Source organism: Drosophila bipectinata, chromosome 2R, assembly GCF_030179905.1.
Source record: "Drosophila bipectinata strain 14024-0381.07 chromosome 2R, DbipHiC1v2, whole genome shotgun sequence".
NCBI classification, from domain to species: Eukaryota; Metazoa; Arthropoda; class Insecta; order Diptera; family Drosophilidae; genus Drosophila; species Drosophila bipectinata.
Genome location: NC_091737.1, coordinates 13,008,294 through 13,031,648, shown reverse-complemented (window position 1 = coordinate 13,031,648; position 23,355 = coordinate 13,008,294). Strand labels below are relative to the sequence as shown.

At 44.1% G+C, this 23,355-nt stretch overlaps 11 protein-coding genes across 16 annotated transcripts; 7 read left to right on the top strand and 4 right to left on the bottom strand.

The window, feature by feature from the left end:
- Positions 1-166: 166 nt before the first annotated feature.
- Positions 167-3,323, top strand: TBPH (TAR DNA-binding protein-43 homolog). 4 transcript variants are annotated; one of them, XM_017250881.3, is made up of 7 exons: positions 167-250; positions 1,133-1,408; positions 1,472-1,782; positions 1,837-2,041; positions 2,097-2,722; positions 2,782-2,910; positions 2,971-3,323. In XM_017250881.3, exons 2-7 carry the CDS (start codon positions 1,168-1,170, stop codon positions 3,040-3,042), a joined length of 1,584 nt encoding a protein of 527 aa, XP_017106370.1. In that variant the 5' UTR covers positions 167-250; positions 1,133-1,167; the 3' UTR covers positions 3,043-3,323. The 4 variants fall into 4 exon arrangements, with proteins under 4 accessions (XP_017106370.1, XP_017106369.1, XP_070134193.1 ...); XM_017250880.3 differs by having other exon boundaries at positions 179-411; XM_070278092.1 differs by having other exon boundaries at positions 179-520.
- A 144-nt stretch (positions 3,324-3,467) lies between these two features.
- bgcn (benign gonial cell neoplasm) lies at positions 3,468-8,762 on the top strand. Of its 2 annotated transcripts, none has more exons than XM_017250770.3 (5): positions 3,468-5,043; positions 6,237-6,590; positions 6,650-7,615; positions 7,665-8,352; positions 8,418-8,762. In XM_017250770.3, exons 1-5 carry the CDS (start codon positions 3,546-3,548, stop codon positions 8,551-8,553), a joined length of 3,642 nt encoding a protein of 1,213 aa, XP_017106259.2. In that variant the 5' UTR covers positions 3,468-3,545; the 3' UTR covers positions 8,554-8,762. The 2 variants fall into 2 exon arrangements, with proteins under 2 accessions (XP_017106259.2, XP_070134191.1); XM_070278090.1 differs by lacking the exon at positions 3,468-5,043 and adding an exon at positions 6,006-6,121.
- On the top strand, positions 5,183-6,189 carry Pym (partner of Y14 and mago). The gene has a single exon (XM_017250772.3). It carries the CDS (start codon positions 5,237-5,239, stop codon positions 5,840-5,842), a length of 606 nt encoding a protein of 201 aa, XP_017106261.2. The 5' UTR covers positions 5,183-5,236; the 3' UTR covers positions 5,843-6,189.
- A 34-nt stretch (positions 8,763-8,796) lies between the features above and the next one.
- On the bottom strand, positions 8,797-10,650 carry gbb (glass bottom boat). The gene has a single exon (XM_017250771.3). The coding sequence runs from the start codon at positions 10,448-10,450 to the stop codon at positions 9,086-9,088; it is 1,365 nt and encodes a 454-aa protein (XP_017106260.2). The 5' UTR covers positions 10,451-10,650; the 3' UTR covers positions 8,797-9,085.
- A 246-nt stretch (positions 10,651-10,896) lies between these two features.
- ytr (U4/U6.U5 small nuclear ribonucleoprotein 27 kDa protein yantar) lies at positions 10,897-14,498 on the top strand. Its single transcript, XM_017250867.3, has 3 exons — positions 10,897-11,061; positions 11,122-11,392; positions 12,978-14,498. Exons 2-3 carry the CDS (start codon positions 11,172-11,174, stop codon positions 13,291-13,293), a joined length of 537 nt encoding a protein of 178 aa, XP_017106356.1. The 5' UTR covers positions 10,897-11,061; positions 11,122-11,171; the 3' UTR covers positions 13,294-14,498.
- eIF6 (eukaryotic translation initiation factor 6) lies at positions 11,544-12,600 on the top strand. Its single transcript, XM_017250865.3, has one exon. The coding sequence runs from the start codon at positions 11,752-11,754 to the stop codon at positions 12,487-12,489; it is 738 nt and encodes a 245-aa protein (XP_017106354.1). The 5' UTR covers positions 11,544-11,751; the 3' UTR covers positions 12,490-12,600.
- Positions 14,499-14,543: 45 nt separating the features above from the next.
- On the bottom strand, positions 14,544-16,591 carry LOC108131740 (thioredoxin-related transmembrane protein 1). Of its 2 annotated transcripts, none has more exons than XM_017250781.3 (4): positions 16,259-16,591; positions 15,903-16,064; positions 15,668-15,842; positions 14,544-15,488 (listed from the first exon to the last, which is right to left on the bottom strand). In XM_017250781.3, exons 1-4 carry the CDS (start codon positions 16,429-16,431, stop codon positions 15,009-15,011), a joined length of 990 nt encoding a protein of 329 aa, XP_017106270.1. In that variant the 5' UTR covers positions 16,432-16,591; the 3' UTR covers positions 14,544-15,008. The 2 variants fall into 2 exon arrangements, with proteins under 2 accessions (XP_017106270.1, XP_017106271.1); XM_017250782.3 differs by having other exon boundaries at positions 14,544-15,467; positions 16,259-16,587.
- A 44-nt stretch (positions 16,592-16,635) lies between these two features.
- Snap29 (Synaptosomal-associated protein 29kDa) lies at positions 16,636-18,106 on the top strand. The gene is made up of 2 exons (XM_017250780.3): positions 16,636-17,009; positions 17,079-18,106. Exons 1-2 carry the CDS (start codon positions 16,751-16,753, stop codon positions 17,663-17,665), a joined length of 846 nt encoding a protein of 281 aa, XP_017106269.2. The 5' UTR covers positions 16,636-16,750; the 3' UTR covers positions 17,666-18,106.
- An 83-nt stretch (positions 18,107-18,189) lies between these two features.
- Positions 18,190-20,038, top strand: shu (shutdown). Its single transcript, XM_017250779.3, has 3 exons — positions 18,190-18,398; positions 18,465-19,218; positions 19,274-20,038. The coding sequence occupies exons 1-3, from the start codon at positions 18,340-18,342 to the stop codon at positions 19,817-19,819; spliced, it is 1,359 nt and encodes a 452-aa protein (XP_017106268.1). The 5' UTR covers positions 18,190-18,339; the 3' UTR covers positions 19,820-20,038.
- A 28-nt stretch (positions 20,039-20,066) lies between these two features.
- Positions 20,067-20,550, bottom strand: LOC108131418 (uncharacterized). The gene is made up of 2 exons (XM_017250289.3): positions 20,349-20,550; positions 20,067-20,298 (listed from the first exon to the last, which is right to left on the bottom strand). Exons 1-2 carry the CDS (start codon positions 20,548-20,550, stop codon positions 20,117-20,119), a joined length of 384 nt encoding a protein of 127 aa, XP_017105778.3. The 3' UTR covers positions 20,067-20,116.
- LOC108131515 (dynein light chain roadblock-type 1) lies at positions 20,550-21,438 on the bottom strand. The gene is made up of 3 exons (XM_070278837.1): positions 21,314-21,438; positions 21,118-21,243; positions 20,550-21,063 (listed from the first exon to the last, which is right to left on the bottom strand). The coding sequence occupies exons 2-3, from the start codon at positions 21,136-21,138 to the stop codon at positions 20,722-20,724; spliced, it is 363 nt and encodes a 120-aa protein (XP_070134938.1). The 5' UTR covers positions 21,139-21,243; positions 21,314-21,438; the 3' UTR covers positions 20,550-20,721.
- Between the last annotated feature and the right edge of the window lie 1,917 nt (positions 21,439-23,355).

Below are 23,355 nucleotides of genomic sequence, written 5' to 3'. Positions count from 1 at the left end.
CTTTTTCTAAAATTAAAATTAATAAGATACTGTAATTTAAAAATGGCGCCAAAAATCTTTGGTATTTTTTTTTTGCGCGAATAGCGATGGTACCGGATCTGCTTTATTAAAACTCTGGCAACTTCATTGGCGCCAAATGTTATCGATGTTTCTCCACCTCTATGCAATATCGACCATCTCTAAATCGAATACACAACTGAAGAAGAAAAAATATGGAAATGGTGTTAGCTAAATCTATAAAAATTCAATTGTAAATATTATTTGTATATATTACGCACGAATTGAAAGTGAATGTGCCTACGAGCGTGTGTTGAAACGAAATAACGAGCGTGCAGTGGAAAGCGTGTAAAGTGATTCTTGGTCTTGCCTGAGTGTGAAGCGTTGCGTTTCGTGTGAAAGAGCGAGCGAGAGGTGCGAGCTTAAAGCAGTAGAAGCCATATACAAAATAACGTGTGTGAGCGCTGCCCAAAATCAGATATTACAGACGTCTTAACAACGTCCACGTCCAAACCCCTCAATAGTGTAAGAATTGTTGTGTAACCACCTTTTAGGACTGTCGCCTGTCAAACTGTTTCCTACCTCTGTATAGGTGTACATATGTCGTGCAAGTGTGTGCCGCCGCATGTAGCCCACTGCATGTGTACAACATTGTATCTCCGGGCTTTCGATAGAATCTTGGGTCTTGGCTCAACTGGTCATTGATCTTGTCAAGGAATAAACTCTATAGTTTTCAGTAGATTACTTTAATCCTTTTTTCAATTTTTTTCTTCATGACATTGCCCTCTTTTCTGTATGCATTGATTGATCGATTTTTCAGGGGTTTCATTAAAAAAAAAATGTGTATACCATACATATACCAGTAAACCGGGCCAAAAAGAATACCATAATAACTTGTTTATTTTGTATTAGTTCTGTAAAAACTATGGGAGAGTAAAAATATAATTTAAAAACTGTGTGTAGATACATTTTGTGTTTGATTTGGGAGAAGAATGAAATAGAGTGCGTGCTTTTTACGTATGTAGCTTAGAATGGACAGAATGGGATGCTTCAGTTGATTGAATGATGGTTTTATTTAAAAGCGGAGTGTGAATCCTGTGAGTCGAGCGGCTGGTTAATCGTCTGTCGTTTATAGATCCAGATCCGCCAAAGGGTCAAGTGGTTGTAGTGATGGATTTCGTTCAAGTTTCGGAGGAGGAGGGTGACGAGCCCATCGAGTTGCCAGCTGAGGAGGATGGCACCTTATTGCTATCCACACTTCAGGCCCAATTTCCCGGGTCATGCGGTCTTAAGTACCGAAATCTCGACACGAAAGCGGTGCGAGGGGTTCGCTCCAACGAGGGAAGGTTTTTCCCGCCCAGCGTTGATTCGGGGTGGGGCGAATATGTGTACTTCTGTGTGTTTCCAAAGGGTAAGATGGCTGTTCTCCTCGAATCGGACTGTAATCCTCTAATCTTAGCCCTCATCCAATCAGAAAACAAGCGGAAGAGCGACGATAACCTGGAGAACTCAACGGCCAAAACCAAACGCATCGAAACCAGGCTGCGGTGCACCGATCTCATTGTACTCGGCTTGCCATGGAAGACTAGCGAGGACAGCTTAAGGGAGTACTTCGAGAGCTATGGCGAGGTGCTGATGGCTCAGATCAAGAAGGACAACAAGAGTGGTCAGTCCAAGGGCTTTGGATTCGTGCGATTCGGATCTTACGATGCCCAGATGCGAGTGCTCTCCAATCGGCACCTGATCGACGGTCGTTGGTGTGAGGTGAAGGTGCCCAACTCCAAGGTGAGACTCATGGCCATATCAAGAGGCACAAACTAATAGTATTTCCTATTTTAGGGAATGGGCCATCAGGTGCCCTGCAAGGTCTTCGTCGGACGCTGCACTGAGGACATCAACTCGGACGACTTGAGGGAGTATTTCTCAAAGTTCGGCGAAGTCACTGATGTCTTCATTCCGCGGCCCTTCAGAGCTTTCAGTTTTGTCACCTTTCTCGACCCCGACGTGGCACAATCGCTGTGCGGAGAGGATCATATCATCAAAGGTCAGTTAATGGTTAATACAGAAGGGAAAGATCTCTAATTTTCTACTTCGATTAGGTGTCTCGGTGCATGTCTCGAATGCTGCACCAAAGGCCGAGCAGAACAGAAATAGCCAGGCCCAAAACTACAACTACAACTCAGGCAACAGCTTCGGCATGAACTCATACCCCCCACAGGGGAACCACATGAATGGTGGCCGCAGTGGACACCATCGAGGTAATAACCAGCACAACGTACACGGAGGTGAGAACTCAATCACCAATGGTCACAGCAATATTGGCGGTGGTGGTTACGGCATGGGTGGCAATAATTATGGAGGCAACTCGGGCGGGGGATATCACAATAATGGCAGCAATCACTCTGGCGGGAACCAGAATCGTCAGGATGGCGGCTCCTCCTACAATAGGCAGGCATTTCATGGAATGAACCAGCCGCACAACGGCAACGTGGGCGGCAGTAACGGCTGGATGAACCGGGGTCACTTGGATATGCCGAACTTGCAGGCGCTAGGCATCAATTCGCAGGGTTCCAGTTCATCGAACCAAGGTCAGAACATGAACAACCCACTGGGGGTTGGATTAAATTTGAACTCTTTGCCGATCAACCCGGCGCTGGTAGCAGCTGCCCTGAATCAGTGGAGCCTTGTCGGCAATCAGCTACAAAACCAGAACCAGGACCAGCAGGCAAGCCTACCAAACTCTATCAATGTTTCAAACAAAAAACTCTTCTAGTTACTTTCCAGGGAGGCAATTTTTTATCGTGGATGGCGCAGAACGGTCACAACGCCAACTACGGTGGCCGAAAAGGAGCGAATAACCAAAATAACTCTGGCGCTAACAATATGATTAAGACAGACAACTCCGACCAGCAGGTACTTGCATTAATCTCTTTGAAATATAACGTCGTACTTATATAATTGTTTTCATTGTAGAACGGCAACGCGGGATGGTCAAATCAGAGCAGCGGATCCCAAAATTCAGTTGAGAAGTCAAACTTTCTATGAAGGATACTTCGCTGATTTGTTTAGGCACTCGATCGAATGAGTGTTTTTGCGAATAACGTTGATTTAACCAAAACAAATGTAGCTTACTTAACTATATGAAATATATGTACTCTATATTTAAAAATGGATTAGAAGTGTATGTATTTAAGCATACTAAATAAACCTTTTTGTATTTAAGTGACACTAGAGAATTTTGGTCGACATCAGTGAAAATGAGAATGGAAACAAGTGTAACCATTTATTGTACTCTCTTCAAAATAAAATACACGCCAAAGCTCAAAAGAATTTCTTTTTTTCCTCGCTAAACCCTCGCTTTGATAAATAAATAAAAAAGCTCCGGTGTATACCAGCCTTAATTGTCCAGCCCTGGTATGTTTCAATTCCACGTTCCATTACGTATTTTTAAACCAACGGAAAAGGAGTTCAAAGAAGACGCAGTCAGTTCTTATTATTTGCAAATTTGCTAACGCAGTAGCTTTAGATTTGATTTAACTGAGCTAGAAATGAACCAGGTTATCCAGACCAAGTTCATTCCCCAGCAGCTGCTCTACTTTATTGCCGGACGCCGCTGCTGCCAACAATTCGCGTGCACCTACCGATCGACCGACCACGATGTGATCGTGAACTGTGCGCGCGCCTTGGGGCTTCGCTCACAGGTTGTCCAGCACAACGGCCAGAGCTGCGTAAAGGTCTTCAAGCAGGCATGTCGCCATTATCTGGAGGAGCCCAAGCTGTTGACATTGGCATCCCCCTCCCTGACCAACCTATTCACGCTAATGAGTCGCCTCACCAATTTGGCGAGGGAGGAACAGGAAATTATTCCCGAATGCAGCCCCTATCGCATCAGCGGATCTGATTTGCCCGTATTTAGCGTGGCCTTGCCGGCGATCCATCCACCGATGATTCGTTTCAAAACCGAAGCCCAGCGCAACTTTATAAACAGCTTCCCGGGCCTTCAACTCTCGAAGGATATACTCCAACTGACGTACGCGCATCGGGTGGTCGTGTTCAATGCTGATCTTTCGTGGGACAAGTCCATGTTTGTGCCTCTGCTGATTCTGGAGGATTGCGAAGTTAAGAAGTCGAATGTCAAGATAATGTGCTTAGAAAGGGAGGCCATCATTGCCACCTACAACAGTCACCGGATGGCGGAGTACTTCGGCGAGCAATTGGGCGAGACGGTGGGAATCCAACTACCGACCTGCAGTAAGGTCAGCACCAACACGCACATTATATTTTCGACGGCCCAGTACATGCTGCGATCGCTGGCCGGCGGGGAGAACTTCCACAACATCAGCCACTTTGTGGTGAACGATGTCCACCTGCACGATCCCTATACAGACATCTTGCTGACCGAACTAAAGAACGCGTTAAATTGTTGCATAAATCTGAGAATAGTGCTGCTCTCTCAAATGCCAACCGCTGATAAGTTCCTGGCCTTCTTTGAGGAGGGATGTGAGATGAATAGAACGGAAATATCGCAGAATGAGGTTCGGATCTCATTCCTGGAGGAAATACACAGCTGCATCGCCTTGGCGGGCATCCACAAGGGCCCAGATATATACAAGGACATGCCTGAAGTATTCCGGACCAAAAGTCAGCGCAACGAGCAGATGGACAGGTGTCTTCAGGCCTATGAAGAGTTGGGAACTGATACTGCCATTCGTCCCTTTCTGTATGCCATCAACTATGACCTGGTGCCGGTCAACTACCGCCACTCGGTGAATGGAAAAACGGCTGTTCTAATCGCCTCCCAACTGAACAACGCCAATCATCTTCGTTTATTGCTGTTCATGGGCGCCGATCCGTACATCGTGGATGAGCAGCAACAGAATGCCATTTCCTTGGCCGCCTCCAAGGGTAATAACGAGTGCATTGATGCCCTGAACAACTACAGCCTGCACGGATATGTGGTCAAGAATGCCAAGCCGGACTTTGTCGACTACGATCTCATAATAAACATTATGTTCCTGTTGCTCACGAAACCGGAGTTCTCGCCAGGTAAGTCATTTGCCAGTCTGGTACTGTTAGCTTTTGTAGTTCAAAGTTTCGCGGGTAGCTGGATCGAGGTTGTTTAGGGTTGGAAAACGCCGAAACTATCGGATGCATTGAGAAGCGTACCAGGTACGGCACCTATCGATTGCACCGCCTGGAATTTGGCATTGTTTTTTATAGAATCTAGAATCGGCCCAGAATGAGCACCTATCTGCAGAGCAGCGAGGGAAAATTTATCCCGGCAACCAAGCGCCCGGACGGCACATGGCGCAAGGCACGCAGAGTTAAAGACGGCTACGTGCCACAGGAGGAGGTGCCACTGTACGAGAGCAAGGGCAAGCAGATTGTGGCACAGCGGCAATCCGGGGTGCCGCCTGGCATGTGTCCTCTTATGGCCGCCGAGGCGAAGAAGGAGCGCGAGAAGCAGGAGCGCACCAGAGCCAAGAAGCTGGACAAGGATGTGGCGAGGAATTCCAAGGCACCAACGCCGGCTGTTCCAACTACGCCAGCCAGCACATCGCAGGCGCCAAAACCGAACCAACCCTCAAAAAGCCGGGAGGTCGACGCCATATCCAAGACTCTCGATGAAAAGCTGAAGCTAGATGCACCTCCCGAGATAGATGCTGCCAAGCAGCTGAAAAAGCTTCGAAAAAAAATCCGCGAAATCGAGCAAATCGAGACTAGGATCAAAGCTGGCGAGCAAAAGAAGCTCGACAAGGATCAGTTGGACAAGGTGAAAAAGAAGTCGGAGATCCTGCGCCAAATTAGAGACTTGGAGAACCATCCTGCCCAGCACCGATCATAGCCCTAAGTCAGAAGTCAGAATTCAACTTCCACTCTTTTAGCCAGAGCCAGAGCATTTGTAATGCTTGCCACTCACCTTGTAAACAGATCAAACATTGAGAGCCGCCTCTACACAAATAATACCTTAAATGCATACGTCTGTTACATAGTTATATTAGTTTTAGCCGAGATGTCAAAGCCATTTAGTAATTTTAAAAATATTTTATTAACGTCCGTCTGTCTTTAAAGTTTAAACTTAGTTTATACGAATGGAGGGAATGTCGAGTTTATTTATGTATAGGTAACTTTGTAAATCAAATTTAATAAATTAAACCCATTAAATGCAAACACTTTTGAACTATAAATCTAGTTTTATATTTAGTTTCTTAATTGTTTCTCAATTCTTTGTGTTTCAGGCAACATCCTTATTATATTGCCCACCTACTACCATATTGTTAAGCTTAATTATATGCTCCTGAGCCACTGCCTGACCGGCAACTTGCAGGAGATGTCGATTTTTGTGCTGCACGAGAACATGAAAATGGACTATATAGACGCCTTGGTCAAGGCTCGCTGCAACACCGTAAAAGTGGTCCTCACAACGGCGATAATAGAATCCTTGCCCCTGAAGGTGCCCTTCAAGTACCAAATCGACAGTGCCTGCCGGGTGACACCCATGTACGATAGCACCAACTATTCCATTGAAGATCGCTACGAGTGGGTGGCCAAAGATTGCCTGGCGCGAAGAGAGTTACTCCTGAACACTGAAGGTCAGTAGATCACTCAGTTCTCACGAAGATATAACCTTTTGAATATGATCTTCCTTTAGCTCCTGGTTCGCAGTGCTTTCGACTGATCTTCAAGGAGCGCTACGAAAGCGTGCCAGAGACGAGCCTGCCACCCCTTCAGACTATGTACTTGGACCGGATCTGTCTGTTGGTTAAGTTTCTGGCGCCCCATAAGATAATCGGGGAATATCTTCATTTTACCATTTCACCGCCACCGCTGATAAATGTTCACCATATTGTCCAGATCCTCAAAAAGATCGACGTGCTGGACGAGTATGAGGATGTCACCTGGCTGGGAGCCCGGCTTCTTGACATCCCCGTTCCCTGCCAGCTCGGTCGTCTGCTTGTCTTTGGCATTCTTCTGCAGTGTCTTGATCCTATACTCACCATAGTCAGCTCGCTCATGTCACCCGATCCATTGAGCATTCCGTACAACGAGGACCTTGACCATCTGTGGGACAGATTTACAATCTTCATTCAGAACCGCATCAAGAACGAGCGAGCCCGCTTAGCCGACAATCAGTTTTCCGATCACTTCATTTTCGTACGTTTATTTCAGGAGTGGCAGAGCGGCTTGAACCACAAGCTACCACCACTGCATCTAACCGATGAGTACGATTTCGTTCTGAATGGCGTGATGGAGCAACTCAGCAATACTCGGAACGAACTGGTTAGCTCCTTGCGGGCGGCCAATCTGGTCCATGGTCGGGGCCAGCTGAGCATGCAGAATCTGAACCTGATGTCGGGCAACTGGCACGTTGTCAAAGCCGCCCTGACTGGTGGCATGTATCCCAATATCTGTGCCGTCGATGTGGGAGCGAATTGTTTGAAATCCGTCTGGTGCTCTGGTGTTCACCTGCATCCCAACACGGTTTTGAGGGATTTCCTGGAACCATTTAATACATCTGCTCTGAATTTTCGCTCACCGTGGATACTTTGCAATAAACAAAGGAGTCACATATTGTACGCCACAGTGGTGGTTCCTCTGGCAGTAGCTCTGTTTGCGGGTAAGACAAGTATTTTTTATAAAAACTATATACACATATATTGTTCTAGGACCAACTAAACTTCGCTTGTCCCAAATATCGGACACCCAAACCAATTCACACGATCGCAACGTAAACATCTTCATAGATGAATGGATCTGGATGGTCATGTCCAATTCCAACGTCCAGCTGATCATGAAAACGCGTCAGAGCTTTTTTAAATTGTATTACGACTTGTTGAAATACTGCACCGATCATGACCGTTGGCGCCTTGATCCTGCCAACGATGTTAGTTTAACGCTGGTGGCCGACTCGTTGGCGAAGGTCTTTGAAAGCGAAGATTCCTCTTTTGGGTTCACCACACCGCCGCCCATCAACGATCGTCCCTGCATTAAGCTGCCTGGTTCGTATCTGCTGAGTGTCAATGCCCACTTCAGTTGGATCCGGGAGATCGAGGAAAGCGTACCCCTGTTTCAGAAGCCACAGCCATTCAACTCGCACTTCGTCGAAAGGCAGTTCTTTTTACTGCACACGGAGGAATCATCCGAGGACTTTTACGCCAACAGCTCTGCTGCCTATCTTGACAGTGTTTTGGGAAAGTTTGCCCGGCCCATCGAGTCGCCCAACAGGCATATTTTTGTAATTTTATACAGCAAGAATCCGGACGTAATGATCAGTGTTAGCCGGGCCAAGACCATCAAGGGAGAGTTCACCCTAAAGGAGTATTTTCGTAACAGCATTCCAGTGTATGAGATTTCGTAAGTACTTACAATACTCGGTTTATTCCTTCAATATCTAAAAAAAGGTTTAAATGTCCTTTCAGAGAAGCATGTGTTTCGTTGAAAGTCAATGTTCCAGTGTTTGATGGACGCTTAATGTCGTGTCTCATCGACAAACGTGTCGGGAATATAATAATGCATCTGTTTGCATTCCGACATCATTGGATTCATTCGCGATAAGTAGGGTTTTAGAGGTCTGAGGACAAAACCAAAATGCCTCCCTAAGTAATTAAAAAATCGTGCCTTTTTATATTATTATATTTTTTATTTTAAGCCAAGATTGATTATCGAATCGTATATCATTTTGTAACCATTCCTTTCTATGCTTTTAAGCATTCAAAATTATGTATTTTAAGAGAATCATAATACCCATTGTGTCGCTGCGAAAATGTATCCATTCATTGAATAAAACAATAAAAAACATAAGTTTATGGCCGTTTATTAAGCGTCTGTATGGAATTTTCGAGTTACACATAGTTAACGCTCCGTAAGGCACTATTAATATCATTAGCGACAATACAAGTCGCATAAAATAGATTGACGATGCCGGATCACAGCCCGCGAGTAAGGTCTGGTCCGAATTTATGGTAGTTAGGTACAGCGCTGTATATTTCTATAAAAAATATTCGAGATTAGTACAGAGACGGACATCTACACAGAAATGATTCATTTTTTCTTGATTCTTAGCCTAGGTGGGTTGGTAAATCGAAACTCAATGGCACCCGCACGATTTCACAATCATGTTTCTATACTTTTTCAGGTTTACGTTCTCGTCGTTCAAATGATACAGCACTGGCAGGGCACCCAGTCGGGTGGGTGCACAGCAGGGCTTCGGCACCTTCTTGGGTTCCATCAGGTGGACCAGGGTCTGGACGATAGCATGGTTGGTGGCGTTCATATGGGCGTTGAGCGGAAAGTTGCACTCGCCGCTGCAATAGAACGCTCCATACCCTTCCGGTGCGATGATCCAGTCGTGCCACAGCAGGTCCTTGAAGTCTATATACAGGGTGTGCATCTGGCAGCTGCGCGTGCTCTCTATGGGAACGTTTTGCAGAGGATTCATGTTCGTAGACACCGACTTCTTACGCTTAGGTTGGTGGGTGGCGCTGCGCTTACTCCTGTGGTGGCTACTGTGGGCATTGGTCTTGATCAACTCCGGTCCACGGAAAAAGCCGATCATGAATGGCTGGAACTCGTCGTCGGCCTTGCGGTGGATCAGCCCGATATCGTCCAGCTTTACCTCCCTATCCGGTCGGTTCACAGCATGGGCACCGATGTAGATGCCGTGATTTTCCTTGGATTTAATAAGCCACTCATGAAGTCCCTCCGTAACGTTCATCTCCAACCATCCAACGTAGTCGCCGGTGGTGTTCACCGAGGATAGTGGCTCCATGGTGCGCTGTCCGAGAGTTCCGGTTCCAATGGCGTATACCGTGATGGTAAATTCTTTGTTTGTGGTCATCCACTTGCCCTCGTTGGAGTTTTGGTAGAGGCGCAGTTCGGCCATCACCAGGTAATCGTCCACAGGCACGTTGGAGACGTCAAACCAAAGACGTCGTCCGTGCTCGTGGCGGAGCTCGTCTACGTTGTGGTTGCGCTTGTTGAGGAATGTCATAATGATGTCACTCTCGTCGATGGCTCGCTTGTCTAGATCGGTAATGAGATTTTTTGCCTCGCCGTTGTCCTCCTCCAGATCGAGACTGCGCTTGGAGCGACGGTTACGCCCATCCTCGTCCTGGTCACCGGCCAATCCCTCCTCTGCCGTAATGCGGTGGTAAACGTCGAGCAAGAACTTGGGGGCAGACTTCCTCAGCGACAGTTGGTGGCTGCTCAGGCGGGTGGGCCGGTCGGCGATGCCCAGGAACTCGAGTATCTCATACGACACGTCTAGCTTGTCGTCCTCACTCAGGACTCGTTGCATGATCGTTTGATCCCTGCCATTGTCCACGTAAATGCCGGACTGGGTGGCTTCGATCGCAATCGGTGTCGTAGCCAGGAAAACGGTTAGAATCAATCCAAGGCCCATGGAAGCCAGAACCGCAACGACCTCGGATGTATTTCGCAGATGCGACAGCATGGTTAAACCGGACGGATTGTATCTGTACACAGTGTTTTGGGCTATCTACAAGGCCTATCTATTCTTCGATGGCATTTAGTTGTTAATGATTTACTTTTCGGTTTCCAGCGAACCGCAGGTTCTGAAAATTCTGACGCACTTGTGTTGTACAGATTGTTGTGTGTATCTTAATCTTGAAGATGCATTTTCTTTGTGTTCTTCGCAGGTTGGCAGGGCGATCTTCAGGGCTGCAGAAGAATAAAAGGCGCCATTGTACAGGTTTTTTTTTGAGTATTTATGAAATTTATGAAAAATGTACAATAAAAAGTGTAAAATAATGAGAGTTAAAACATCTTCTATTTTTATTTTTAAGATTTTAATTTATTCTTTTAATATTTAAATTCTGGAATATATGTTAAAATATCGATATATCGATTATTATTATCACGGTTTCACCACCACTAGCTTCTGAGAAAGTTTCCTACCCCCTGATCCCCGCCAAACATTTTTATCATTCCGTTTCGGAGTCCCCCCGCGATAAGCCTTGTTTACTCGTTTTAGATTTAAGTTTACGCGTCCCAAGCCCCGCCGGTGTGTCGCCCAAATAATGCAAGACACAGAATAGAGCAACGGTGAGCCAGCTTCCCTGCACTCTAACCTCGAACGAATAAGTGATTTCCATGGATTTCCAGGCAAAGGCAACAAGAAGTACAAACGCAACAGCAAGAAACACAAGAGAGACATGGGCCGCAGCCGAAGTCCCGCCTCGCCGGCACTGAGAAGACGCGAGAAGGAGCGCTCCGAGCGCAAGAAACGCCGGGAACGCCGCTCCAGGGAACGTGAAGCCATCGGAGCTGGCGGCGGTAGCAGTCGCCGTGAAAGGGAGCGAGAGCGGGACAGAAGTCGCAGCCGGGAGCGGGAGCGAGAACGGGACCGGGACCGAGCGAGGGGACGGCGATCTAGGTGAATAACAAAGTGTAGTGTACCAAACCACCAAGCCATGATAAGTATAAAACTAGTCTAAGAACATCGTTTATGCTAAGGGGCGGGGGTGGCCACTGGCCAGCCTCCAAACATGTTTATTTATTCGTGGCGCGTATCGATAGGGCCGGTTTCGATAGGCAGTAATCGATGGTTTAGCAGCTCTGCCCCACTAAAAATTACCACGTGAAGTGAAATTGCGAATTTCATCACGAATTTTAAACAGTTTCTTGGACTTATAAACCAAATCCCAGTGCTTCAAACGAACAGGCTTAGTCAGGCCGAGCTACCAGTAAAGAGAGAATCCAAGCAAGCCCAGAGAAACCAGTACCCACAGAGAAATGGCGCTCCGCGTGCAATTCGAGAACAACGACGACATCGGCGTCTTCACCAAACTTACAAACACATACTGCCTTGTGGCCATTGGCGGTTCCGAGACCTTCTACAGTGCTTTTGAGGCGGAGCTGGCCGAGACTATCCCGGTGATACACGCCAACGTGGGCGGCTGCCGCATCATTGGTCGCCTCACTGTCGGCAACAGAAACGGGCTGCTGGTGCCCAATTCCACCACGGACGAGGAGCTGCAGCACCTGCGGAACAGTCTGCCCGACGCCGTCAAGATCCAGAGAGTGGAAGAGCGTCTATCAGCCTTGGGCAACGTCATAGCTTGTAACGACTATGTTGCTCTCGTGCACCCAGATCTAGACAAAGAGACTGAGGAGATCATCGGCGACGTTCTGAATGTGGAAGTGTTCCGTCAGACCATTGCTGACAACACGCTGGTGGGCTCCTATACGGTTTTGAGCAACCAGGGCGGCATGGTGCACCCCAAGACAAGCATACAGGACCAGGACGAACTGTCGTCCCTGCTGCAAGTTCCCCTCGTGGCGGGAACTGTAAACCGAGGCAGTGAAGTGCTCGCTGCCGGCATGGTGGTCAACGACTGGCTCTCCTTTGTGGGAATGAACACCACCGCCACTGAGATTTCCGTGATCGAGAGCGTCTTCAAGCTAAACCAGGCACAGCCGGCCACCGTGACAACCAAATTGCGAGCGGCCCTGATCGAGGACATGTCCTAAGGCTAGGATTCTTTCCACCCATATCCAATCCTTTATATAAGCTTACTTGTTATCTTCTATAAAATGTCATCTAAGAGCGCCAAGCTAAATACAAAACAAAATTTCAAAGAACGCGTAGAGCTGCTGCCATGAAGTACTTTATTAATAAGTTAGTCTGGGATACCCTACATAAATAATTAAAATTGGTCCAGTTTTCTGGTTTCAAATCAGATGTACATATACCTTTATTATTACCATTTACAATCGAATTTTAATGAAACCTCTAATGAAGCTGTCCAACCGGTTGCCCTTCCTTAATTAAAACTTCAAATTGCACCATCGAGTGCAGAATTTTGAAGGTCGCCCCAGTTATTCCCAGGCTCATTGCAATTTGAATGCAATTCACCCGCCATTTCATCACAGGAATCTGTCACTCACTCATTCACTCGCTCAGTGAGAAGAATATCAAAATTCAAAAACTCACAATTGGCTATTCATGAATTTTGCAGATCGCGCTCGAGGGGCGCCGGAGGTGGCGGTGGCGGCGGAAGTAGCAGCAGCGGACCATCGACATCCCGGCGAACGACGAGGAACAATGCAGCAGCTGCCGACCGGCCCAAGATCAACGAGGCCGATTTGGAGGGCAAGTCGCCGGAAGAGGTTGAGATGCTGAAGACAATGGGATTCTGCACGTTCGACACCACCAAAAACAGGAAGGTCGAGGGCAACGATGTCGGAGAAGTGCATGTAATCTTAAAGCGAAAATACCGTCAGTATATGAATCGCAAGGGTGGCTTCAACCGGCCGCTCGACTTCGTTGCCTAGCCAGCAGTCCCTGGCCGAATCCTTAACCTCAGCCCAACTAGTTTGCTACGCTTTTTTACTTGTCCGTACGCCGCCTGGCGACGGACGAAGACCTGCAATTTTATGCAATAGACCGGTTTACGAAATTCTGCCAGTTTTTGGCCCAATCAAAATTTCCACTCACCATGCAAGACCTTTTGCAAGACAGCCCCTAACTGTTGTCTGCGACACTCATACCTCAATTAGTTATTTAGTAGTTTAAGCCTGAAGTGCGAGTGCGCTTTTTGTTATAAAATTAGCCCTGGTTAATTTTACAACAAATATCTGGGGCCGAAAGCAAGTCCAACCAACCAACCCGAACAATGGTTGGGTAGGGAAAAGTATGCTTTTAGCTGCAGTTACAACGCACCACGATTGCTTTTTGAATATTTCAAAGTAATTAACAATTGTTTTTGTTGACATCTCGCCATTTTGTACGAATACGAATTAACTGAAGCCAGCCTGAGACCGAAATTCACAACAGCAAAATTTCCAAATGCACACACAGACAATTACTTAAAGTATTTGAAAACCACACCACAAACTCAATGAAACCTCAACCTATCCACAATCCACAATCCTTGTCCCAATCCTTTTCCTCCATGAACCATGAACCAACAAACTTCCTCCATACGCTGCAATAGTACAAGTTTTACAACCAAACCAAAATATATATCAAATATATATTTTATATATAAAGAAATTATAATATACACACACACACACACCACAAGTACCTTATCCCCGATACCCCAGCAACATGAACCTAACAATAGCCATAGCAATTTGTTGAAAGAAATATTATTTGTTTAACAATCAAAATGTTGTAATTAAACCAGTTAATTTCGATTTAAATCACAAGTGCCAACAGATCAGGCAAAGATCAGACAACGCTGAAGATGAATCACGTTTTATAAAGATATAAATACATATATGTATGTATAATCATCTTGTACTCTTTTTATATGAATATACACAACAGGTATAATGCAACAAGCAGACTATTTTAAGCAATAGTTACTACCCTTTTTTTTGATTTCGGAAACCATATTAAAACAAAAATTAAAATTTTGGCCAACACCCACACACTCTTACCATTTTCTAGATTTACGTATATAACGAAATTGCAGGGATTTTTTTCTTATTTTCATAAACTCCTACAATGTACTAATAAATTTGTGAAACTATATTTTGTGTTTTTACTTTATTGGGTAAATAATAATAGACAAATATTTGTATGATTTTTTTAAATAGTTTATTTTGTAATACGAAAATTTAATACAATTTGCAATTTGATTGAAATTCAATTACAAATGAAATGCTTACACTGAGAAATTATTCATTATTGTGAAGAAAATCGATATGAACACAAAATACGATGCTTGGCAAAACGAATATGAAAATGTACGACTAAAATTAAATTTATTTATTGTTACGTTTTTATCGCGTTATAGTATATAATTTTTGTTTAAGACGTTTTAGAAATACATGAGTCGCCAACTCGGCCGGACAACGCCGGATTCTGGCTAGGATTAAGTGCAGGCAAAACAGGTTAAACAATCAGTTTTGTGCGAAATGCAGACAAATCTGCTAAAACAAGATTTTAAAGAGGTTGTGTTTTTGTTTCTCGATTCTGTGTTAGTCTTTTTGTTGCCGCTTCTGATCGCTAAGGCTGATCCCGAAGAATCTTGCTGAATCTAATCACCCTTTCGGGGCTTGCGCTTTCGCACTGGCTCCGCCTTTTCAGGCGCAGCGTCTCCAACTGGCTTGGGTTCAGGCTCCTCGGCTTTCTCCGGCTCACTATCGGCATCCTTTTCCTGTGAGGCAACATCGCCGGGCTGCTCTTCGCTGTCCTCTTCTTCATTGTCCTCCTCATCGTCTTCATCTTGCTCCTCCTCGTCGCTTTCTTCGTTCTGGTCCGCCTCGCCGTCGTCAACAATCTCCTCCGTGGCCAGGTCCTCGACGCCGTCGGCAAGGTGTTCCTGCGACTCGGAGAAGCTCTGACGTTGAGATTTCTTGGGTGGATACACAAAGTCCACAAGGCACACAAGCATCAGCCCCAAAGCGGCGCCGACAAAGATGGTTGCAATGGCGAAGAGGGCATAAGAGCCCCAGGTGGGCAGTCCATACTCTTCCTGGAGGCGCCCGTTGAAGTCCTTAAAGAGTTTTTGCGTGTGCTATTAGTACATGAAATAACAGCATACGAAACAAAAGCGGAGACCAAAAGTAATGAGTCAATTAGCGAATGGGAATACGCGGTAAAAGGCGGGTCATTCGAATGACACCACTGATAAGCTTCCGCTTCTGTCTCATGCAATGAACTTATGTAGGTGATAAACGGGATAGGTGAACGTACCTTCAGAGTGTGCGATAACTTAAAGAAATAGGACAGCACGGACATGTGGAAGGTGTCGGGCTTCTTCCAAGCGGAAAGCGGTTCAATGCTCTCCCACTGCTTCTTCTTAACGAAGAATAACAGAGCATCGCCATCCCGTGCGCCTCTATACTGTCTGAACTCTCCATCCTTAACGCTGTAGAGGATTACAAACGGATTAAATGACCTTCTTAATGCAAGGATTCTATGGTCTCACTGATAGATGGTCGGCAGAGCCGTCACAAAGAAGCGGCCGCTTAGCGAAGGCGAGGTTGTGACATCGATCTTGGCCACTTGGACTTGGACATCCTTGGCAACGCGAGCGAATCGCTCCCAGGTGGGAGCAAGATTTTTGCAAGCCGGGCACCACGGAGCAAAGCTATAAATATAAAAAGATAGCACTTCGTCAGAACCGCTGCATCTGTGATGAGTCATCAACAGAGAAAAAATAGTGCGACATTCCAGAAAACCAGCTTTCCGGGCTTCTGCAGCCGGCGTACCACGCCCCGTCTGCGTTACGTCGAGGGAGGGGGAGAGGAGGGGAGTGTCTCTGGACCATTGTTTCACACTCACAACTCGATCATCCATTCGCCCTCCAACATGCGGTGCCAGTTGTCCTCGTCCAGCTCAATTAGTTTGCCACCTGGCTGCACTCCTGCATGTGTCGGGGACTGCGCCAACGCCGCCTGCGCCAGAAGTACCGCTATGACACATGACACGGCCACAAGGTGCGATTTTCGCTGCATTTGACTTGTGTATTTTCTCGTCGTTCTGTTCTGACGTGTGTATATTGGAGTTGATCGTTGCTTCAGCAATCCTATACTAAATTAAACTAAAGTTTGACTTATGTTCAAAAAAAATCCAAAATTCCGACGCCGACTTATGGAAAATTGTCTCGTCTTCTTCTTCTCGATATTAGCCAAGTATCGAATGGATGTATTCGATAATCGATTAAATTTTCGTCCACCACCAGACTACCACAAAGGAAACAAAAGTGTATCAACACAACAAAAACAAAATTTGCCAATTGGAATATTTCTGGTGCTCCATTTGCTCCTGCGTAAGATGGCCCATAACTACCTGCAGCCAGTGCACAATCATTTCGACGACAAATTCGATGACGTGGACGACGACCTGTTTCTGCAGAACAAGCGCACTGGAACACCCAAAGTCCCTCAGCCGAGAAGCACTAATCCCTTCGAGATCGAAGATGACGAGGAAGAGGCAGCCTGTTCGCCGTCCATGACAGCGGAGCAGCTGGCGTACGCAGAGAGAAGACGAGCCATCGAGCAGCGTACTCTGGACTCCACCAACAAAAGCTTGAGTAATAATTGATGGGGGCATAGGCTAAACAATAAAGGGGCGTTGCTCATAAGGTGTCTGAAATTTACAGGTTTGCTCTACGAAACACAAGAGGTGGGCAAGGCGACGGCTGTTGAGCTTGCCAAGCAGCGAGAACAGTTGGAGAAGACCTCCCATCAGCTGGACGAGATTAACGCCACTTTGCGCTTCAGCCAGCGTCACCTCAATGGCCTCAAAAGTGTCTTTGGCGGACTGAAAAACTACCTCTCAGGCAATCGGGACCAGCCACCATCGGCTACTGCCTCGCCCACCGCTAGTCAGTCGTCGCAGGAAGCTAATAGTAACATTAATGAGGGAGCATGCGGCGGAGTAGCATCTCCCGCTCCATACTCTCCAACGGATCCTTACGACAATCATCCAGTTAGCCGCTTGCGAGGAGATCCAAGCAGTACCTACCAATCTCAAGCTCAGGCAAGCAATCCCTTCCAGGCCCAAATTGACGCCAATCTGGAGGAGATGTGTGGCAATCTGTCGGACCTGAAGCTATTGGCCCTTGATTTGGGCAGCGAAATCGAGTCGCAGAATGAACTGATTGATAATATGAATTACAAAATTGAGGATGTGGACCTGAAGATGAACAAGCAGAACAAGGACATGAGCAAACTGCTCAAGAAATGAACATGGCTCGTTATATCATATTGTTTAATGCTTTCTTAGAGTAACACCTTTAATATACAAATCATAGTCATAACCTGCATATACTGTTCCTGGCAGAAAACCCCTCAAGGCCATTTCAAAAGCATTCCTCATTGTGTTTTTTAGTTTTTCTTGTTATATTCCCCAAATATTCTTTCCTTGAAATACAATGGTTGGAGAGTGTTCAAATTGAAATAAAATCTACAAACAAAGGAGCTCTGTTTTCTAAAAAGACGCAATAATTTCTCATACTTTTGTGTCTGCTATCAAGAATGCTGCTACAGCATTTCTAATATTTATTTATTTTAATTGAGAGTCTGATGACTCATTTCCTTTGTATCTTTATATCTGCACATGTTCGTCATATATCCGGAAACTGAAATTTAAATAATGTATTAAAAATAAATGAATGAATATTATAAACTCTGATTTTAGAAACCTTAGAAACCAAAGCATAAAAAATCATAGCTTAAAAGAATCAGTTTCGTAATTCAAAAAGATTGGGCTTTATCGGATATCGATTACATTGATCAGTGTTGGTAAGGATCACGATATCAAGTTCTGTCTCTTTCGCAACACATCTCTGGACAGGTACGAACCTTGCGCGCATTCTCAGAAACTTTATTTAACTGCGTCATACGAAATTGCGTGTCGAAATGGACGAGCCCTACTATCCTACCAGCACCCAGCTACTTAAGAAACCTTTGACTTTTGCGTGAGTAGGACGATTTCTGCTAATCCATAAACACGTGCAGTAACATGGAAACTTTATCCCTTTCAGCGACCTTGTGAAGGAAGGATGCCAATTCGAGGTGGACTTGAGGGATAGCCGACGGTCCACAGATGACTTCCTGGGCCATGGTAGCGACGACAGTGATTTTGAAGATGCCATTGACGTGGATACCGAAAAACTGATCTCCCCTTGGACTCGGACCTTTGACGAATTGCGCTGCTTGATGGATCCCATAAATGACTTCTTGTACAAAAGAGTCACACGCCAGGGGCACTTGGACCGTGAAGTTGTACCGGAAAGAGCCCGAGTAGGTGTGCGCTATAGTGGCTACTGGGAGGGCGAGAACGCTCCGTTCGATTCGTCCCTGCTGCGCGGCACGAAGTTTGAGTTCGTTACGGGCCAGTGCCAGGTGATTGAGGGGCTCGAGGCCGCCGTGCTTACTATGCGTCCTTATGAGCAGGCAGAGTTCATTATTTCGTACAAGTTGCTTTTTCGGGAGCTGGGCTGTCCGCCACGCATAAAGCCAAAGGCTGATGGACTCTTTAGGGTCGAGGTAATCGACTACTCGCTTATTGGAGACGCCGAGGCGGCTGATGGAATCGCCAAGGAGGATCGTGACAAGTTCTGTGTCGTGTATCCCAAAGTCCAGGAAATACATTTGCACGGCAAGGATTGCGTGAAGCGCGGGCGCTATCAATATGCTGCATCTTCATTCGAAAAGGCTGTCAACTCCTTGAACTATTGCCGATTGGCCAACGAGAAGGAGGAGGAAAAGCAGACCCAAATGCTGATTACTCTATACGTATGTATTAATAATGATTCTTCTTATATTTTGTTACCAATAATCCATTCCTTAGCAAAATCTGATGATCTGCTACAACAAGATCAACAAGCCGCAACGCGTGTGCATCATAATGAAGGCAGTGCGCCGACTAACCGAGAACAATCCTTCTTGCAAGGCCTTATTCCAGGAGGGTCGGGCCCTGTTGACCTTAGGAGAGTATGAACAGGCTCGCATCTCCTTCTTGAAGGCACAGAAAATTCAGCCCTCCAACCACGAGATTAACAACGAGATAGTCAATTTAGAAAATAGAATTACAAAGTATAAAGATGCTACACGCGATTTGTGGACGCGTGCCTTGTCTTGTAGAAAGGAACAGCCCAAGACTACTGACACCGATCTGATCCAGGATGATAAGGATAAGGCGTTCGTAAAGGACATTGAAGAAATAATCGAGCAGTTTAAGAACTCGGCTAGTGTGTCTACCGATTTAACACGATCAATGTATACTGACAAGCAGTTTAAAATATTTCGTCATTTGCTGAAGGATCATGATATGAAACTGACTTTGTCACCAATTCAGGAGGATGTTTTGACGCTCTCAAAGCTAAGCATCGAATGAAAAGCCATTTATATTATTATCAAGAATCTCGAATGAAATCCAAATATTGCCTTATAAGATTTTGTCTTAATTTCACTTAATTTAGAATTAGCAACATACTTTATACATTACGAAAACGTTACTAAAAGTTTTAGTATCTTCAGTTCCTTGAAATGATATCTTATACCAAATATGAATTATCCTTATCGACTATGTTGTAAACGAAACACTAATTTTTGTTTTCTTAGTATTAAATGAATCGACACTAAATAAATGGAAATTACTATTGTTTATTATTGAAAACTTGTTACAGCCTAATTATTTTTCACTTTTCATTTCATTTGCCAGCTGCCGATGTAGGCAGCCCAAGCAGGCACAGTCTTTGACATGGTATGATGGATCCAAAACATGAACCTCCTGCAGCTCGAAGCTACTCGAATCGTAAGTGGTTGTTTTCGACTTTACGCAGTTGAAGTACAAGCAGGAGCACACCATCATACCTGAGGATATAAAAACATCAGCGCTGTTTTTATTTTCAATGATAACCCACCTATAGATATAATCCAAATAAAGAACAGCAGTAGTGGGCACACGATATGGCTGACTGTGGAAAGTTCTGCATCGCTGAGGCTTCCATTTCCTCGGTATACATCCAGGACCTTTTGCATCAAGGTTTCCATGTTGTGGCTAGCATCGACCGCCAAACTGAGAATTTCTAATTGAAGAACAAACCATAAAGAGTACGCAGACATTTTCAATGTTCTTCAGAAGTCTGTGCCTGGACAACTGTTGTTAGCCATTGGCTTTATTTTATTAACTTTAAGCTTTATTTTTGCAATACATTTGTCTTCAAACAGGTGTAGATTAATAAACAATTGTGGGGCCCTAATCGAAGGGTTCTCGGCGAATCAAGTGTTTGATTATTACTCCATGGTAGCACCTTTCTCTTTAAGTTTGAGGAAAGTATCTTTGGCGTTTTGGACAACCAACACAGTTATTTTGGCATCTGGTGAGATTAAAACCTCATTGAACTTGGTGCGAACCCGCAGAAGGGTTAGGGTTTGAGGTGGTTCCATTTTGGAGAGGAATGCCTGGCACTTTTCCCGCAAGTTGTCGTAGAGACAAGCATACTGCAGTCCCTCCTGACGTTCCATTGACGTTTTGACAGGCACGCCCGAATGATTCATGATGAGTATGTCCTCCACGCCAGGCTTGGCCTGAATTTGGCTAAACACTTCGTCGACATATCTCTTTGTCCGCTTGGGCTATGGAATTAGTGAGGGATTAGAACGTGGACTAAGAGTGGTACCCCTTTTTACCTCATTGTCAACTGCCTGCATGTTGTTTTATTATGTTTTCAGTTCTTTATATTTATATTACTATTCAAAGTATTTGCTTAATCAAAAAATTCTTGGGTTACTTGGCTGTTACTTTATTTTTAAGATCTATAAAATAAAGAAAATAAAAGATTGTACAACTTAATTGGCACAAAATCCATCGACAGCCCTAGTGCACCATTTATACTCGACGCCTTTTTTTCCCAAAGCCATGGGAATATCCATAAGGGTCACTAACAATACCAGTATACCAAAGATCCTCAAAGACATTGCACTGGGTAGAAACTCCAAATTGAATGATTTGGATCTTTTTTTAAGGCAAGTTTACAAATTATACACACTTTAAAATAAATAAAACTGTAACCAATTCATTATTTGCACATATTTACGTATTTGGGGTAAGAGTTTTAACATTTTCATATTTATTATATTCGAAAAAAAAGAGTTGAATATTTTGAAGCCTTAAAAAAAACTGAATAAATTTAATTAAAAAAGAAAAGTAAAAAATATAATATAAAAGTAATAGTGACGATTCGAACCCTAACCCTCAGCGACAGTCTGAGTTTTCTAGTCGCGCACTCTAACCACTCGACCATTGACAAGGCCGTCGAGGGCGCGGAGAAGTCTGTGTTTTGTTCGGGCGACACGACAAGGTATATAGATTATACTTCTTTAGACGACTTGATGTAGTTCTGCCGCATGTAGAAAGGGCGTTTTCGTGGTGCTCAGCGTAGAGCGGCGAGTCAATAATTTCCATGAAATTGCCGGTTCAAAACGCGCTATCGGTATAAAACTTAAAAAGCCCCTCTCTTTGGCCGGATTAATTTAATTGTAGTTAATGCCGATTATGCGAGAGGAGGCAGATCAGAATATGGTGGGAATTCGCCTTCGGTGCCCATAACGGTCTCTTAAATCCGCGGGATTACTATCATCCTTGTTTCTCACCACAACTTTTTTTTTAAATAAAAAAACTCTTTAAATTTTTTTGTTAAAACCCATAAATATTTATTATGAATATTGTTTTTCCATTCTTATTGTTACATTTTAACATAGTTATATTTAAATTATTTCCGATTACTTTTTTATGTTTGGCATCTTTGGAATATGTTGTAGTAATGACTTATAATTTAATTTTGATATAACATATATTTTTGATTACCAGAACAGCAAAGATTTTATACATTTATTTTAATAAGATATTCTGTATACATAATCCGGCCCTGGCTTAAGCAATTTGTGGGTTTGTATTTTTTAAATGAGAAATGAAATTATTTTATCATCTTCCACTTTAAAATAACTATTTTTAACCTTTTTTCTGTTTGTATTTAGAGGATGCTAAATGTTTTCTTAAAATGCATAAACTGAATACGTTTTCCGCTTAAGTCTAAATTATTCCGTTTGCACTTTTTATGGATATTTATTGTTGATCATGCACAATTATAGATTTATCTGATTTTTCTGTGTACACTGAACTGGTGGGTTTGTGGTTGAAGGTTTCTCATACATATATTTTCGGGTCGTCAGAAGGATATGAATTACATTTATTAAATTACTTGTCTAGTGCTTTCCAGGTTCTTTGAAATATTTTTTATCTATTCCGTTTTTATCCCAAAATCTTATATAAAATTTGAAGCTCCTCTGTTTGGGGTTTTAAAGTAAACTCTTCTTACTCTAGATTATTATTCGCCAATTAAATGTTAAAATTATAATTATTTTGTCCAATTTTTTTATCGAATTGACAGTTATTCTTTTTGCTTGGCTACTCTTGGCTAATTTTCGATTTGAGCTGTTGCGGCTTTACGATTTTTAACATTCATCTCTGACTCTGTGTGAATTATAATTTATACATAATTATATTTCTTTTTTTTTGGTTTTTTTTAACAGCCATTAAATAGTTCCTAATTAATATTTTTGATAATTTGCTTAGGAGAGAGTTTGTCATTATCATGGTGACAGGTACACATCCATTTAAACTAACAAACATGCAACATCGATGGCCTAATTATATTCCACATACATAGATGTTGTTATATGTCTGGTTTAAGGTTTACGGTTCTAGGATCTAGGTTCTAGGTACATATGCAATTAGGCTTGTGTCACAGCTACTGCGCTAAACAAACAACAACAACGAACTCAAATTACAACATTTTTTTCGACTAATATATATATTTATATTCCTGTTTCCAATTGCTTAACTTACATCTTAAGTATGTTTGACAC